The sequence below is a fragment of the Ipomoea triloba genome, chromosome 1 (assembly GCF_003576645.1).
Source record: "Ipomoea triloba cultivar NCNSP0323 chromosome 1, ASM357664v1".
Lineage (NCBI taxonomy): Eukaryota > Viridiplantae > Streptophyta > Magnoliopsida > Solanales > Convolvulaceae > Ipomoea > Ipomoea triloba.
This window is the reverse complement of record NC_044916.1, coordinates 29,313,284-29,329,942: the sequence shown is the minus strand read 5'-3', so window position 1 is coordinate 29,329,942 and position 16,659 is coordinate 29,313,284. Positions and strand designations below refer to the sequence as shown.

The window sequence follows — 16,659 nt, the reverse complement described above, 5'->3', positions numbered from 1 at the left end:
CTGAAAATTGTTATTATAAATATTTTTATATCTAAACAACATAATTAAAAGTTTAATTATACAATTCTTCTCATTTTTCAAAAAATAAACCAAACACATCAAGATAGTTTTTTGGAATGCTACAATTCTTCTCATTTTTCAAAAAATAAACCAAACACATCAAGATAGTTTTTTGGAATGCAACCATACACTGAAAAGGAAAATATTTTTTAAAAAATGATTCACCTGCTTTCCAAACGAACAAGTTAACTGACATCGCTCCTGCTATAACAGATGAGAATTGGTTACTGGATTTATTTGATCAGTTGGTCAATATTTGGCCTAACTGTTGGCAATGCTAGGGAGCCCCTCAAATCTCATGCCCCGTCGGTCAGCTTCAGATTAATAATCTGATATCCTAATTACATCAAGTTCAAGGGCTTGATTGATTTAGGACCATTTCAGCAAGTCTAAAGCTTGTTTATGAACATGTTTGTCCCCTGCTGCTGCTACATTAAAGCCTGAGAAGTGAAACACAGAATTTTTAGCATTACCTGGAACATCAACTCAGACATATATGTATTGACAAAGTCAAAGCCATGAATAATGAAGTGGAGTCTTCTGAAAATTAAAAAACAGAATAAGCTAAAAAGATTATATATACTTGTTGCAGGTGATCCCAATGAAGCATCCCAGTTAAGTTTGTGTCCTTTCCAATCAGTTATAATCCCACCAGCACCTTGTATCACTGGTATAAGTGCAAGGAAATCATATGGCTGAAAAAAATACATTCACAATTCACAATCACATTAGCAGGTAATTTTGAGATCCTGCAAGGCCAATAAATACGATTTTCTTAAAGCTACCACACCTGCACTTTACTGTGACTGTGGACTTTGTTTACCTCCAAACTTGCACTTTACTGTGACTATGTGACTTTGTTTACCTTATTTGTCAATAGGAAAATGCTAAACACCCATATAATTGCCACTCACAAAGAAACACTTCCTAATGTGGCAAAATCACAAACATGCAATTGCCACATCAGGAGTGGCTATTTGTGAGTGATAAATGAAGGGTGTGTAGCAAGTAGGGGTGTAAACAAATCAAATAATTTTGATTCGATTCGTGATTCGAATTCGAATAGTTATATTCGAATTCGAATATTTCGAATACAAATCCGAATTCGAATACACATTTTGATTCGAATGTTATTCAAATCCAAATACAAATCAGGATAGATTCGATTCGAATAGTATTCGAATATTCGAATATATATATATATATAAAGAAACTAAATTAGTAAAGGCATAAACACTAAGCTAAAATAAAAGTGAGAGCAGCCGCTTCAGTGCTTCACCCTTTAGTCTTCCCAATAATCGAAATTTTTGTTATATTTTATCTTAATTTATTGAAAAATTTAGAAAAAAATTAAGATAGTCATTTCGAATTCGAATATTCGTTAGAAAAAAATTAAGATAGTCATTTCGAATTCGAATATTCGAGTCGAATCGAATATATTAGTCATTTCGAATTCGAATATTCGAGTCGAATCGAATATATTTGAATAAATTGGTCGAATCGAATACGAATCGGAATTTAAGATTCGAACACTAAACGAATTCGAATTCGAATACTTATCAAAATAATCGAATTCGAATCGAATACTGAAGTATTTGACTCGATTCGATTCGATTCGTTTACACCCCTAGTAGCAAGGTCCTCATCAATAAACCAAACTGTTATATGTCATTCTATAACGATATTAAATTTGAGAATAGTTAAGGATAATTCTATTATTCGTTTATCTGATTTGAGCGAACAATTACTTCTGGATTGATAATTCTGGTAACTCTAATCAATTTCAAACAAGGATGGCGTTGCAATTCTAACATTGAGTGAAAAACTATTCAGGCACGTGTTTGCTTGGGACTCTATTGATCATGCAGTGTAGCATAAAAAAGGGCAGTTTACCTTGAGACCAGACTCAATAACAAGATCTACAAAACCAGAGGCCAGTAGGGCATAGGCATAACAATCACATCCATATAGTGGCACTTTCACCTGCTTGTAAAATGGACTTGGAGTTAAAATATGATAAAAGGAGGGAGCACAATAAAGGTTAAGAAATAAATTACCAATCACTTTTTTAAAATTATTATCGAGAGAATGTAAAGCAAGCTTTTCTTTTCTTCTTATTTCTTGATGTGTTTTGGGTGGAAGGTGGGGGAACTTGTAAGATGTTTAATTTCACTTCATGTGAGACTATTATCAGGGAAAATGAAGAGACCTTATCTCTAACTCGAGCAAATGCAACCTCAGCATCTCCATTGAACAAATGTGGGCTAGTTGTATACCTAAAATAAACAAGCGTCAAGCAAGAAAAAAGGAGCAAACAGATCTCCATTCATGAAACAACAATCCTACTATGAATTGATCTAACAGAAGATACAAAAGGTGATAGTAAATGTTAGATTCTGGTATTAGGATGTTTTTGTTCACCATCAAAACAGAGGGTTGTGTTTGGGGGCAACATACAAATAGGCTCGTGAAAGGTCGGAACAACTGCGTGTGCAGATTTCTTGCCCATTCAGAGTAGTTTTCCTCCCATGCAACCCAAGCCATCTTTCCCTCAAGACAGGCTGATCAACAATGCCAAGAATCTGGAAAAGAATAAAAAGATAATAAAATATTATTACATACTAAGCATATCAAGATCGTAAAGGTTCAAAGCATTTTTTACCCAATCTATTCACTAACTTCTTATTGGCTAGCAGAAGTCAATAAGAGAAATGAACAATTATTAGGCAAGAGTTTTGTGTCAAATGAGTTAATAACTAAACTATTCTCTTATTTCTGCAAAGGGGATGCTATGTAGAATGCCTACTACATGGCGGTGTATTAATTGAATTGGCAACACACTTGGACAGTTTCAGACATCAGAATCTTATGCTTGCAAAAATAATGTTTTGTTAAGATTTCAGCCTAGTATGTGCTAACACATACCGGTTCACCTTTGTATAGGAGAGAAATTAGAGTTCCAAAAAGAGGTTTGCCTGTAAACATAAATGAAAAAAGAATCAGTTGACTAGTAAATAAATTGGGTTTTTCAGAGTACTGACCAGCAATGGGACCGTGAAGAATGCAAATACCAGTAATGAAACTCTTAGTCCCATCTATTGGGTCCAAAACCCAAACATACTCAGGTGTCTTCTCTTTACACCTCCAGCCATTCTCTTCTCCAAAACTGAAATTAGCATTATTTCGTATGTTTAGCAGCCAGCATAGCCCAAAGAGCATTGAAGAAGAGAAATGTATGTTTCAGAAAGCAACATGAAGCCAATGATTTCTTATAATCCAAATTACAATTAAATTGGACTAGCCTGACTGCTTGAGAAAGCACAAAATTCAAAATGGTGATTGAATGAATTGAGAAGTCAAGCATCCATATATTTGCATCAAAGTACATAATCCTCGAATAGAAAATGTATTATGGAAACCAATTCCGGCAAATTTTAAAGTAGCTCACATCGCATGGGTAGGGAAATACTCCTGAATTATCTTCACCATGGAATCCTCCGCCATTCGATCAGCAATTGTCACTGGACCTAAATCACGAATTCGAATGAAAATTTATTCATATTCATCAAACTGCAAAGTAAAATATTTGAACTCATAAATCAAAAAAACTCACTCAAATCATCTTTGTCGAGAATGTCGAAGGTCTTGCGGAAGTAGTTGCGAATGACTTCGCCGGATGCATCGGCAAGCTTGTTGCCGACATCGACGAAGAGATCAAGGTCGGAGTCCGACAACTGAAGGTCAGAGGTTCCGGTGTGATTGGAGAGCACAGAGTTCCTAGTCATCGTTTTAATTCCGCGTGAAATTGCAGAAAACTTTAGCGCTGAATAGGAACAAGAGAGCGGCGTGAAAAATATTCTCCGGCGGTTATACCCGCGGGAAGATGTTGAGAATGAAGGCGGCAACCGAGAGATGAGAGCGGAGGTGGTGGAATCTAGAGAAGGGGAGTGAGAGAGCATTTGCAGTACCATTTCGAGTTGACAGAGATCGAGCTGTGACTGCCGTAAGAGTTGATGACACAGGTTTTGAATCGCATTTTCTACAAATTTATAGAAAACTTCGTAAAATAATTTAGCTGTTTTTCTAATTTTAAAAGGGATATGGGTCAAATAGATTGTTGTCGTTATTATTATTGTTAAGGTCCTAAATATGTTGTATTGTATTTGGATACTGATGTAGGGAAATTATTTAAATAATATATTTAACATTTTTATTGTTGAGAATGAATAACTATTCTAAAACTAAAAACTTAATATTTAAATTTATTTACGTAAATATTGTGAATTATACTAGTTTGACTATTATTTAAACAAAAAGAAAACTAATTTAATTAAAATTTGACCGAGAATAAAAATTCTCTCTCCCCGAAAAATTCCCGTGGAAATCAGGATGGGAAAAAAATTCTATTTCTCATCCCGGCAACAATTGTGATGGGATTGGGGTGAGGTTTCGATGAGGAAATCAGGATGGGGAAAGATTTCCCATCCCGACAGCAATTGTGATGGGATTGGGGTGAGGTTTCGAGGACAAGGGTATACTCCCCGCTTGCGCCCTCAGAATGGAGAAAGATTTCCCATCCCAACGACAATTGCGACGGGATTGGGGTGAGGTTTCGAGAACAAGGGTATACTCCCCGCTTGTGCCCTCAGAATGGGGAAAGATTTCCCATCCCAGCAGCAATTGCGACGGGGATTGGGGTGAGGCTTCGGGGACAAGAGTATACTCCCCGCCTGCGCCCTGTTTTGGGGACAGGGTTTACTCCCGCCTCCGTCCCGTTGCCATCCTATCTAAGGCTATGGTGTCACGGTTTAGAGGTATCAGGCAATGGACAAATGCAACTTACACAAACGTATCACTTATTTTGCACTGCTTTTTCAGTACAAGTTTACAACTGGAAACAGTTTGCAACATCTCTGCGGCAATGGCTATTCACTAGTGACTACTAAAATGCTATTCCAATAGACCATCCGTGTTAATTGGTATCAACCACACATCATAAGCAAGCATACCAAGCCTTCGAAATAATTCATGCACTTGACATGAAACAAAACCAAATTGAACGTACAAAGACAGAAAATAACTTGCGTTATAAATTCCCTTTTTAGTTTTTACTATATTGAATTCATACCCTTCCATCTCTATTCCTTCCCCTTCAATTCTTTACATTATATCTTCAGAAAGAAGCTAACCTAAATCTGCCAGCAAAACAATTTAGTCATCCCTTTGTCTTTTTAAGGTCTTCAATTGACTTCTTGCCAAGCCTCCAACTACCGGCCAAGGTAGCAATGCAAGATCACACATTGAATATCTCATATCTGTAAATCAAATGTCGGAGAATAGTAATTTAAAAACCAAACGCAGTAAAAGGAACATAAAGGAAGTGTAACCATAGCATGATTGAATGTGACAAGGAAAAAAATTCAGAAATACAAACATTATGCTTAACTATTGTTTCCAGGAAGAAGCTTTCTCCTTGCTAGATCTTGTCCAGAAAAAACCCCTCTTTCGAGTAGAATTACTCTCGGACAAGGTTCTTGTCCCCTTTGATACAAATGAAAAATGGCGTCCCAGTAATGGCTTTCCAGAAGAAAACTTCATGCTGGAACTTGGGCTCATCTTGGGACACCTCCCCACATGTCCACTACTTTTCTGGTTGTGCTCTAACATGGCAAGGTTTTCATTATAGTCACTATCAACAACTCGATTCCTGTATCTCTTTCTAGCTTTTGAATTCATCTCTGCTTTCAAGCCCTTCTCGGACATCTTCAACACTTGCTTCTCCCCAAATGTACAGACAGGGCAAGCCGGGTCATACTTGTTGATTTCCAATGTCATATTCTCCAAGCACTCAGCATGGAAAACATGTCCACATGTCAGAACAGAAACAACAGCAATTTCATTAGATTCTATAACTTTCCGACCACCCCATGAAGATTTCTCAGTTAGCAGCTTTCCACAAATGCCACATGTCCGGAGATCTAAAGAGGGTGAACCAGAAGTTCTTCCACTAGATCTGGTTACTTTGTCACAAAGGAAGCCAAAGCTTTCACTATCAAAAGACCACCTATCTCTGCGAGAAGTTTGTAGGAATTCAGGAAAGGCAGGAATAGACCAACTATCTGACGATCCGCAATGAGAGCCTCTAGTTGATTCATTGCTCCAACCAGGTAGCATGATAGAAGATGCTTCTTCAGATATAGAGAAAGTGGGGGACCTGATTCCCAGTACACGACTATCAGATACTTGCCGCAACAGTTGATGTCTAGGAGAGTGGCAAGGCAACCTTGATGGAGTCAAGTTCACAGGAAGCTGCTGACTTTGCGATGACAAAGGTGATGCTGAAAGGGATGAAACAGAAGGCACTGATGAAGGCAACTTTGCAGGAGATCGATAAGATACTGCAGGCAATCTTGTTGACTCTATTACCTAAATATAGAACAGAGAAGGAAGATGTAACCCTCAAAAACAGATATATCATAAGCAAAAAATCTACCAAACACATACAAAGCATATTCAAGAAAATTCAGATATTCAAAGCATCTGCTATGTTCTTACCTCTGTAGAGTTCACAGCCGTCGAAGGATCTGTAAAGATAAGGATGAAGGGGTCATAAAGGAAATAACAGATGATGTGAAAGTTAAAAGGACTTTGAATAACCATATAATATAAACTAAGAACCAGAAATATACACCAATTTGATTTTGTTTCCCTCTCATGGTATGAAGAATAATGCTCCCTACAATGCAACAACATAAACAAACTAAAACATAAAAATTTACTCTCATGTAGATTTACTGTCCATCATAGCATCATTGTCTAATAACAAAGTTTACTCTTTAAGGAGTCAGACATTCTTTGTGCAGATAGTTATAACCCCAGCAATGTTATGCTTCATCCCAGTTATCAAGGAATAATCAGGTATCAATAACAATTAGTTAAACCAACAAGAACTATGCGAAAGGGGTCATCATACCCAAGTAATCCTACAAATCAAATCTCTATGCATTCTGTCATAGTTTATATTTCCTTGAACAAAATGAGAACCTCAGCTTCAAAGGGAAAGGTGTTGATAATTATGTGTTTTCTGTACTTCCTCACACCACTGCATATTATCATCCACTCTTTTTAGCATCTATGTGGTTTGTCACAGACTGACAATCATGTTTTTGGATAATGTTCAGTCAACAAGAAAATAATTATACTCTCTGGCCACCATTTCCATCTCCTCATGTCAAACTCAAGCTTAGAAATTTTGAAAATATGCAGTTGACCTTTTATAAAGTATAACTTCCAAGGAACATTATTTCCAATCTTTTTCAGTTTTTCCACAAGAAACACATTGCTAAGCATACCATTTGAAGAATGCATAACAATTACATAGATCTGAAGAGATAAGAATGATGTCCTTCAGGAAGACAGGAAGAAGTACAATGACAGCACTCAACATTCTGATTTTCTAAGCTGCATTTGAGACTTCAAAGTTCTAAATTCTGATACTACACTGTATGATTTTCTGACTAATAACTCGCTTACAATGTTATCTACATATCCTCCAAGGAAAAATAAAGGGACAACCATAGAGTATACCTGATGAAGGTTGTGCCATACTTCCACCATTTCTTTCTGAAGTAGGTGACTTCTGCCATGCAAGTGACCTGAAGCTATCCAATGGGCTTCCCTCTTCAGAGGCATATACTGTTTCTACAGTTGTCCTAGACTTAAAATCAAATCTATCATTACCACTAATTCCATCAGAAGACCAATTTAGTGATGCGTCTTCCCCTGCTACTCGCCCTCGATTATCCCACCGGAAGCTCCATGATGGTGAATATCTGACATTCCTCTCCAAAACTTCACTGGTTGATCCATGTGTTACTGTTCTATCTCTTGCAGCTACACAACAAGCAGATCCCATGCTCACATACAAAGAGTAAAATCTATTGGTTGCAAGCTGTCAACCAATGAACATTCCACAAAGTAATAAATAGTTTACCTGAAATCATCATTTAAAAAAAAAAAATCAGCAATTACAGTGGCAAATAGACAATGTTGCTATTGCAATGAATTATGCACAATAATCAAGTCAAGAAACATGTAGAAAAGATATTGCATAAGAGACAAACAAAGAACGCCTTTTAAAAGAAAATGAATCTGAATATGTCAGGAATCACTTGAAACTGCAGCATTTGGCCCAGTAACAATTTATCTATACCCTGCAATAAAATACATCACTACAGCAGACAAGAGTCCTTCAAATGTCATTCACCCTGGTTGTCAATAGATTCCTTCACATATCTCCACAACCAATATAAAAATTCATAATAAAGTAGTAATTAGCAAAGAGCAAGAAGCAACAATGATTGTGACATTCCCTCACTACACAAAGCATAACATATCACAGAAAACCTCAAAACAACCTCTCACCAATATCAAATAGATGATAGAAACTATTGCACTTACCTTTTTCATCAATCATGATTTCTACAAATAAAACAAATTCAAAATAGAAAGAAATGGACTGTACCAAAAGACACAAATCTATTCTTCTCAGCATCAATTGCTATTACCCTCTTTCATCAGTCATGATGTCAACACAGAAATATCAATAGTTGATAGAAACTATTACTATTACACTCTTTCAGCAGTCATGATTTCAACACAGCAATATCAATAGATGATAGAAATTATTGCCATTACCCTCGTTCATCAGTCATGATTTCTACAGACAAAACAAATCCAAAATAGAAAGAAATGGACTGCATGGAAAAAAACCTTCTATCCTTCTTAGCATCTATTGCTATTACTCTCTTTCATAAGTCGTAATTTCAAAACAGCAGAAAATACTCTGTAACTGTAACTGTTAGAACTTGATTACTATTTATCAATTTCCAATAAAGAAAGACATTAAATGAAATTTTTTTCCAAGGTCATGAACAATTATGGAAGTCAAGCAAACCACTACTATTCAATAAAGCCCTCTTCACTGATTTGCAAAACAGTTGAATAATCTTCAAAAGCACTCAACACGGTAATATTTACAGAATCAAGTACATAGACACAGCTCAAAATACATATTCTCATACAAAAGAAGCTATAAAATAAAAATAAAAATAAAAATAAAAATAAGATAGAATAAGTAACTAGTTCGATACAAAATTAAAGCCAAATAATCATAATTAGAAGAAAAAAAAAATGAGGAACAGCAAAGAACCTAAAACCGAATCAATCAGCTAGTTAACAATAGAACAGCACAAGGAGCGAGTCCGAGTCACAAAAACCCATTAAAATAGAAAGTACGCAATCCTTACGGAAGTCAAAGAGATCCGAAATTCATGTGTCGATAAAACAGTGATTACAGCCACAAAAGCACACAAAACCTACTAATCACCACAGTTTTCAGGTTTAACCGATGATTATTCAATAAATCAATCACACACGTCCAGATACACGCATAACATCCTCACCACAAATATGGAGTAGCGTCCGTATAGAAAGAGCAAATTGAAACGAAGGATATGGATTCGCCGATCGGAAGCCGGCGAGAGAAGTCGTAGTCGGAAGCTGGGAAAGTGGGGTGGGTGTGAAAATGTAGAGAGAGAAACTAAAGTGAGAAAAAATGTTCTAATTATTCAGCGGCTCTTGGTTGTGGAACTCGGGAGGAGTACTAGGGAGAGAGAGAGAGAGAGAGAGAGACAGGAGTGGGTCTGTTTAAACGGTTTTATAATTCCGTCAGTCTCCGTTCAAGACAACCACGCTGCGGCGGACCATCTAACTGTAACGGAGTTAGTGAAACGTGTCGTAAACATGGTTGTTTGTTATGTTGGTTCATCTTCGCAAATGTCAAACGGAAGAAATGAAAAACAAATAATAAAAGGAAAATGTCACTATTTCAGTTTTTTTTTTTTAATACTATCAACTCTGTTAAAGTTAGGGCGGTTATCGAAGATTGTTCGTGTTCGTTTGTTAATGATTTTGGAGTGTTCGTATTCGTATTTGTTTGGTAAGATTTTTAAAAATTTCGTTCATTTTCATTTGTTAATCGTTCATTAATGTTATTAATGTTCGTGAATACGTTCACGAACGTATTCGTTAACAATCACATTCATGAACAAGAATAACCAAACACCTGCATATGTTCATGATTACAATTCGTTCGTGAACAAAACGTAATCTACATTGAACATATATATATATGTGTGCGCGCGCGCGCGTGTGACAAGCGCGTATGAACATGTTCACGAACATTATTAACGAATACTAAACGAGTTTGTTCGCCCATGTTCAATGAGACTAATCATGTAGTATCTATTCATACCGACTGAAGCACAAAGAATCAACAACCACTGAAGTTCGAGCGCACTCCCTTTCATGTGGGAATATAAATTAAGTGACACTAGACCACAAGGTCTTTGGTGTATAATTTTAAATATATTAAGTGATTAACTAGGAAATATCAGTTAAGCCTTTGACTAGAGGTAGGAGTCCATGATTGTACTACATATACAATAGAGATTATATGAATAGTCGAGATAAAGATGATGTGTTGTTATTATTAGTCAATACATTTAGTATGTAAGATATGTTGGAAAAATATGTTGCTGCTATCTGTAATACAAAAGAGGAACAAGGGAACAAAACCGGATCATCTGGTATCTTCAGGCGTGTAATCACTTTCCTATAAGCTTTAAATCTCCCTCAAAAAAGTAACAGGGTTCCAGATTTAATCTTATGGGATACAAGAAGATAATGAAATTCTTAAGTTACTTCAATTAAGAATTTCCTGTAGAATTGTAGGACTGTGAAATATCAAGGTTTCATGCAGATCAATTGCATGATCATATCTTTGTATATTGTGTATCTTCATATAACACTCCTAGAATTTATAGAGATAAATTCTAACTGTTATGAGGGGTTACTGGAAGTTTATAACAGTTACAAAACCAACTTCCAAAGATATATATGAATATAACTGATCTGGGATTACTTACGTAAGATTATGTTACTATGCATGTAATATAATTCAACCAATTATATTAACACTTTAATATTTCACATGCATGCATGTGAACATGCAATCTTAGGAAATATTAACAATCATATGCATAGCAACAGACATGCCAAAATGAAAAGCATTTACGTAATATTCAAAAGGAAAGGTTCAAGGCATAAAGTGGTGAATTCCCTCAACTTCCGAGAGATCATGCGAGACATAAGACTCATGCCATGCGAGAGATAGTTTGCTTTGCCAATGACCTCTCGAGAGGTGCATGATGTTCGAGAGATACATCACCATCATATTTTAAAGGTGGATATACTGAGTAATTTGCCTTCGAGACATCGTTTCCATGCGAACCTTCGAGAGATAAACCACATTCCATTCGAGAGTTAATGCAGAGTACGTTCGAGACATAACTCCTGCGAGACAGATTTCGCGAACCGACCTCTCGAACACCTCTCGAATATCCCAAAATCATCTCTACCAAACTCAACAATATTCACTACTCCACAACTCCAAATATTATTTGAGCTTTCATGGTAAACATCTGAACCATTAATCTCTATTACTGTACAAATATCCAACAAGATATGTACAAGATGATTTAAAAAGTATTGATCAAAGTGTGATTGGACATCTCTAATCAGTTACAATATTAGAGTAATACTCCGTAGTATCTAGTGAAGGATTTTACTTGGTTTTTACAATGCCATGCTGAGCGCGAGCAATGGCTTTCACGCGAAAATTGCGCGTCTCTTTCGCTCTTCTCTCTGCGCCATGGGTCCCACAAAGAATGTTTATTTGAAAAAAAAAATCTAAAAAAACCATCCTCCCTATTTGTTCTAAACCTATTGCAAGTTTTATTTTTCTTCTGAAAAAAACTCTTTCAAAATGCACAAATGAAATTGCTCTTAAATTAGTATAGGTAATGACTAAGTGATATATAATAATGATCAAGACAACAAAACTTAAGAGGCTATCTATTTAAAATTTAAGTAGCATTTGGCATAAGATCACAAGTGGACTAACGTGATGACGCTCTCTAGTTGGTGAATGTGACCAACTAGTAAGGTAACATACTAGTGCTTTGAGATAGCTTTGGTGGTCTAGGTATCCAATGTTGCAATGTAAGTCGATTAGGATGGTGCACACTTGCAAACTAAGTTGAGTTAACCAGCAATTTTCTCAACAAATTATGAACAACTGATTCTCCACGAATTTAATTTTGTTAGCTTTAGAGATTAAGCGCATTTTTCGTGTTATTATTGGGCTAGTCATAGTACCTTATAATCTCACCAAAACCATTAACTATTTATTACGGAGTATTTACTAATATAGTAAATTATTAATATTATATTGATGTCAAATTTCAAATAACTACAAATTAATATTATTAGGTAGAACAAGCCAAGCAAATAGTTAAGCAATAAAACTTCTTCTTCTCTCTCTCTTTTTTTTTTTTTTTGACGAGATAAATTCGCACTCATTACTCGATGATATACATTGCGTAAATCTTGTTTTCTGTAATAACCTACAAACTACATAAAATAGATCAATTGCACTATATATAATCATAATTTTAATATTGGGCATTTACTTTGACACATCATGCACATAAAGACTATGAATAAGATATTAGTTGCCCATTGATATAAGATTAGTGAAATAAATAAATAAATTATCAAATTCAGCATTTAAAAAAAAAATATTCTTGATGTTGTGCATTAAAATAGATAAAACGTCATTGAGTGATGTTACAATGTTGTTTGTATGTCACGTGTTACCTAATGAGCATAAACACTTGATCTTGCTTGCATTATGATGATGAAAAATGTTGATATCTTAACAATAGTAATGCCATTTGTATCCCCCCACCCCCACCCCCAAAAAAGGAAGGAATATAATATTGCCTTCTTCAAATCACGTACTATATTAAACTTTTGTCTCAAATGATATGATTATATACTTATATTTAATTATTTCATTGCAAAGTTACATATTTATAAACAATTATTACTATTAAAATATTGTGCATGGTGTGATTGAATAAATATCAAGTGAAAAAGAAAGTAGTTAAATTATAAGGAGACAAAAGCAACAAAATTAAAAAATTGATCACTTAAATGAAAAATTTTAAATCGAAAAAAATTTATAAGTGTAAAAGAAAATAAACACAAGATACAAGTTATTACATATAAATCTAATATTTTGGACAAATATACCCCTACCGTTATAACTTCCGTTATCTTTTCCACTATTGTTACTATGCACATGCATCCACCATATATTTTCTTATCTTCTTCAATAATAATAATAATAATAATAATAATAATAATAATATATACACATTAAATGTACTCAAAAAAATATACACATTAAATATTAGATTTATATGTTATTTATTTTTTAAAATTAAAATATCCAATTTCTAAAAATATTTTACATTATTATTATTATTATTATTATTATTATTATTATTACTACTACTACTACTTACTATATTAAAATTTAAATAAATTTAAAATTTTAATATAAAATATTAATATTGGGCACCTATTTTTTGCGCATCGCGCATAAGAAAAACTAGTATATATATATATATGGAAAATCTATGGGGTCGATCGACACTTAGTGCCGTTAGTATCGAGTACACGCCAAAAATTTTGAGAAAAATGTTAAGTTTGTATTGGATGTTGTAACATTGTGCTCTCATAATACCCGAAAATTTGAAACTCAAAGCCTTCATTATTTACTTTGGAATGGTATCGATTATAATTAGGCTGCGTTTGGTTCGCACATGGGAATCGAAATCGGAATGGGTATCAAATACTTGGTAAGGGTAATAGGTTTTGGTGAAAGTATTTATCATGTTTGGTAGTTGGGTGGAATGGGAATGATTATTAATAGTTGGGGAAGAAAGGATGAAGAGAAATGAAACCCTTATTCAATAAGGGTATGAGTTTTGCCATTAATGGGGTATCCAAACCCATAGTAGCATTCTCAAAACCTATCAATCAAACACCAACAATCACTTTCATACCCATTCCTTATGCCTAAACCCACCAACCAAACACACCCTTAGTATGGATGTTGTGCGATGCTTGGAGTATTTTTAAAATATTATATTTGTAGTCTAATTACTTTTTAAAATATACTTATTGACTGTTTGGTTGAATGTAAATGTAATTCAATTACAACATAATTCTTTGACCACCCGAATTACAATGTTTGGTTGGAGGGAATTGCAATTCCACAGAATTACAATTCCCTCATTTTGTTGAATTGCAATTTACACCCTCCCTCATATGAATTGTAATTCAATGGAGATAAGGAAAGGGAAAAAGGAAGAAAAGGAATTTTTTACCATTGATTATTATTAGTATTATTATTACACAAGAATATTTTAGTCTTTATACCACTTCTTTCCATTCCCATCCCCAATAATTTTATTCCTCCCTACCAAATAATGTAATTTGAATTCCTACTTTATTTTCACCTTATTTTTTTCTCACCAAATTACAATTCATTTCGATCTCACCTAACTATATTACTTCCTTCCAACCAAACGCCATGTTAATATATGATCAATCTTCATGTGTTGTAATTATTACTCCGTAATTGTTTAGGACATATTCATTAATGATTTTATATGTTGTGACGTTTGTAAACACATAACATAGCAAATGTATTAACACTGAAAATCCAATTCGAAATAAAATATTTCAATCAATATTGTTTATAACAAGTCATATATAGACACACACATAAGTGTTTAATCAATATATAAAGCTACAAAAAACAAATAGAAAATAATATAAGACATTAGACATAGATCACATAATAATAGCAAAAATTAGATGTGTAATATTACAAGTTAATACAATTGGACTAGATGTATTAATGTCACTATATTTAATCACAAGCTATTATCATTGGTAAAACTTAAGATTTATTTAAGATACTATCTCAAACTTTTTTTTTTTTTTTTTTTTTGCCAAGGACCTTGTAGTCCAGTGGCATCAAACCTTTTCCTTTATACGGGAGGTGGTGGGTTCGAGTCTGAGTCGATCTTGTGCTTCAATAGGTTGAGAAAGTAATAAGATTGACTATAAATTATTACCTTACCTTAATAAGATTGACTATAAAATATTTATTATGATGTATATATATATATATATGTGTGTGTGTGTGTGTGTGTGTGTGTGTATTGTGTATTTACAAAACTATAAATCAACTTAAATTGGGATATGTTTGATTTACGAAAAAATCTTTAATCGTGATCTAAAAGTGCGTGTGTTTTTTATAAAGCTTGTGTTGTGACTCTAATTAACAAATGACCACAAAAAGATAAATCAATCTACATTACTTATAGCTGACCGAATTAAATTAAGAAGATCAATAGACCAAAAAATTAAATTTAAAATATCATGTTTACTAAATTAAGTGCTGAATTAACTTGGTTAGTGATTGTGGTACATAAATTTGAGATACTATAAGTCGGAATTTTTGTATATGTATGAATAAGTTTGAGCACAACATTGAACGTGGCGTGTGTTGTAGACAGACGTAGTTATGAATGCAAGCCAAGTGGTGGGAAGACGATAGGATGTAATTGGGAAAGTGGCGACACATAACATGATGAGCATGAACATAGGTTTGTCAATTGTAGTTGTCGACAAGTTTGACCGGCTCTAGCCTATGGTAAACGCTAGGGCTTTTGCTTTTGACCCATGTGCCTTGGACTCGGCGATAATAGAAATTGCTTTGAATTATTATAAGTTTTGGACCAAGGTTTGAGATGTTTAAATATTAATTTAAAAATTTAAATTTATGCGTGCAATAATGCATTTAGAAATAAGGCAAGTGCTGAAGTGCAGGATAAATTAGCATTACAATTATCTATTTAAATAAAAAAACAATTTTTTATTTTTAAATTATAAAATAATGCCCCGTAATACTTTTGACAGTGTTCGTCTTTTAATTGTATACAAAATTATATTTTTTGTCCCTCAATTATTTATAAAGTTGTTTTTCTTAATTCAATTCTAACAATTTTGGAGTTTAAACAATTGATGAATAAAAAGTATTGATAGTAAATTTTTAGATGATAAGTTTTATTTCCTTATAATTTAGGAGTGAAAATTGCCATTTTCCCTTTATATTTTTTTTATTTTTTATTTTTTTAAAAAAAAAAAAACTCTTTTTCATCATGCATAAATTGACTTAGAAAAAGTCATAATTATTCTTTTATGTTTTATTTATTTTTTTTAATAAAATGAAACGGTACGTACACCAAAACTCAAAATTTACCACAAAAGTTAACTTAAGAGTGGAGATATGACCCCAATTACTCAACAATTTCTTGTGAAGCCTGTGTGAAATTTTTCATTGCCCATCCCTTGAGAAGTTGACATTCACGGCGGTCCATTCTATACAACTCATACCACGGACTCTTCTCAGTGCTAGGTAGCCATTTTACTTTTTAGATTGCTTTTCTCCTGACCTTATCAATCATCAAGTAGTTCTTTCTTAGTTTATGTTGCCCCATCCATTATGACGGCATCCGATGAACATATAGCTTCACTCCATATTCACATTGGTTC

The 16,659-nt window shown here is 34.0% G+C and overlaps 2 protein-coding genes across 4 annotated transcripts; both read right to left on the bottom strand.

Moving 5' to 3' along the window:
• Window positions 1-51: 51 nt before the first annotated feature.
• On the bottom strand, window positions 52-4,099 carry LOC116015736 (bifunctional phosphatase IMPL2, chloroplastic). Of its 2 annotated transcripts, XM_031255911.1 has the most exons (9): window positions 3,674-4,097; window positions 3,509-3,587; window positions 3,132-3,226; window positions 2,986-3,035; window positions 2,518-2,642; window positions 2,270-2,336; window positions 1,954-2,043; window positions 644-755; window positions 52-500 (listed from the first exon to the last, which is right to left on the bottom strand). In XM_031255911.1, the coding sequence occupies exons 1-9, from the start codon at window positions 4,029-4,031 to the stop codon at window positions 430-432; spliced, it is 1,047 nt and encodes a 348-aa protein (XP_031111771.1). In that variant the 5' UTR covers window positions 4,032-4,097; the 3' UTR covers window positions 52-429. The 2 variants fall into 2 exon arrangements, with proteins under 2 accessions (XP_031111771.1, XP_031111775.1); XM_031255915.1 differs by lacking the exon at window positions 52-500 and having other exon boundaries at window positions 650-727; window positions 3,674-4,099.
• A 912-nt stretch (window positions 4,100-5,011) lies between these two features.
• On the bottom strand, window positions 5,012-9,746 carry LOC116025747. 2 transcript variants are annotated; one of them, XM_031267081.1, is made up of 5 exons: window positions 9,525-9,746; window positions 7,648-8,053; window positions 6,616-6,644; window positions 5,495-6,486; window positions 5,012-5,375 (listed from the first exon to the last, which is right to left on the bottom strand). In XM_031267081.1, the coding sequence occupies exons 2-4, from the start codon at window positions 7,973-7,975 to the stop codon at window positions 5,506-5,508; spliced, it is 1,338 nt and encodes a 445-aa protein (XP_031122941.1). In that variant the 5' UTR covers window positions 7,976-8,053; window positions 9,525-9,746; the 3' UTR covers window positions 5,012-5,375; window positions 5,495-5,505. The 2 variants fall into 2 exon arrangements, with proteins under 2 accessions (XP_031122941.1, XP_031122948.1); XM_031267088.1 differs by having other exon boundaries at window positions 5,506-6,486.
• Between the last annotated feature and the right edge of the window lie 6,913 nt (window positions 9,747-16,659).

Bases quoted from the DNA above. Each gene is read 5' to 3' on its own strand.
- LOC116015736 (XM_031255911.1), bottom strand. From the start codon at position 4,031: ATGGTACTGCAAATGCTCTCTCACTCCCCTTCTCTAGATTCCACCACC. The intron at 2,643-2,985 runs GTATGTGTTAGC...ATTCTTTTCCAG, and splicing joins TCCTATACAAAGGTGAACCG to ATTCTTGGCATTGTTGATCA. The intron at 2,044-2,269 runs GTCTCTTCATTT...TTTTACAAGCAG, and splicing joins TTGCTCGAGTTAGAGATAAG to GTGAAAGTGCCACTATATGG.
- LOC116025747 (XM_031267081.1), bottom strand. From the start codon at position 7,975: ATGGGATCTGCTTGTTGTGTAGCTGCAAGAGATAGAACAGTAACACAT. The intron at 6,645-7,647 runs GTATACTCTATG...TTATCTTTACAG, and splicing joins TATGGCACAACCTTCATCAG to ATCCTTCGACGGCTGTGAAC. The intron at 6,487-6,615 runs GTAAGAACATAG...TTCTATATTTAG, and splicing joins CGGCTGTGAACTCTACAGAG to GTAATAGAGTCAACAAGATT.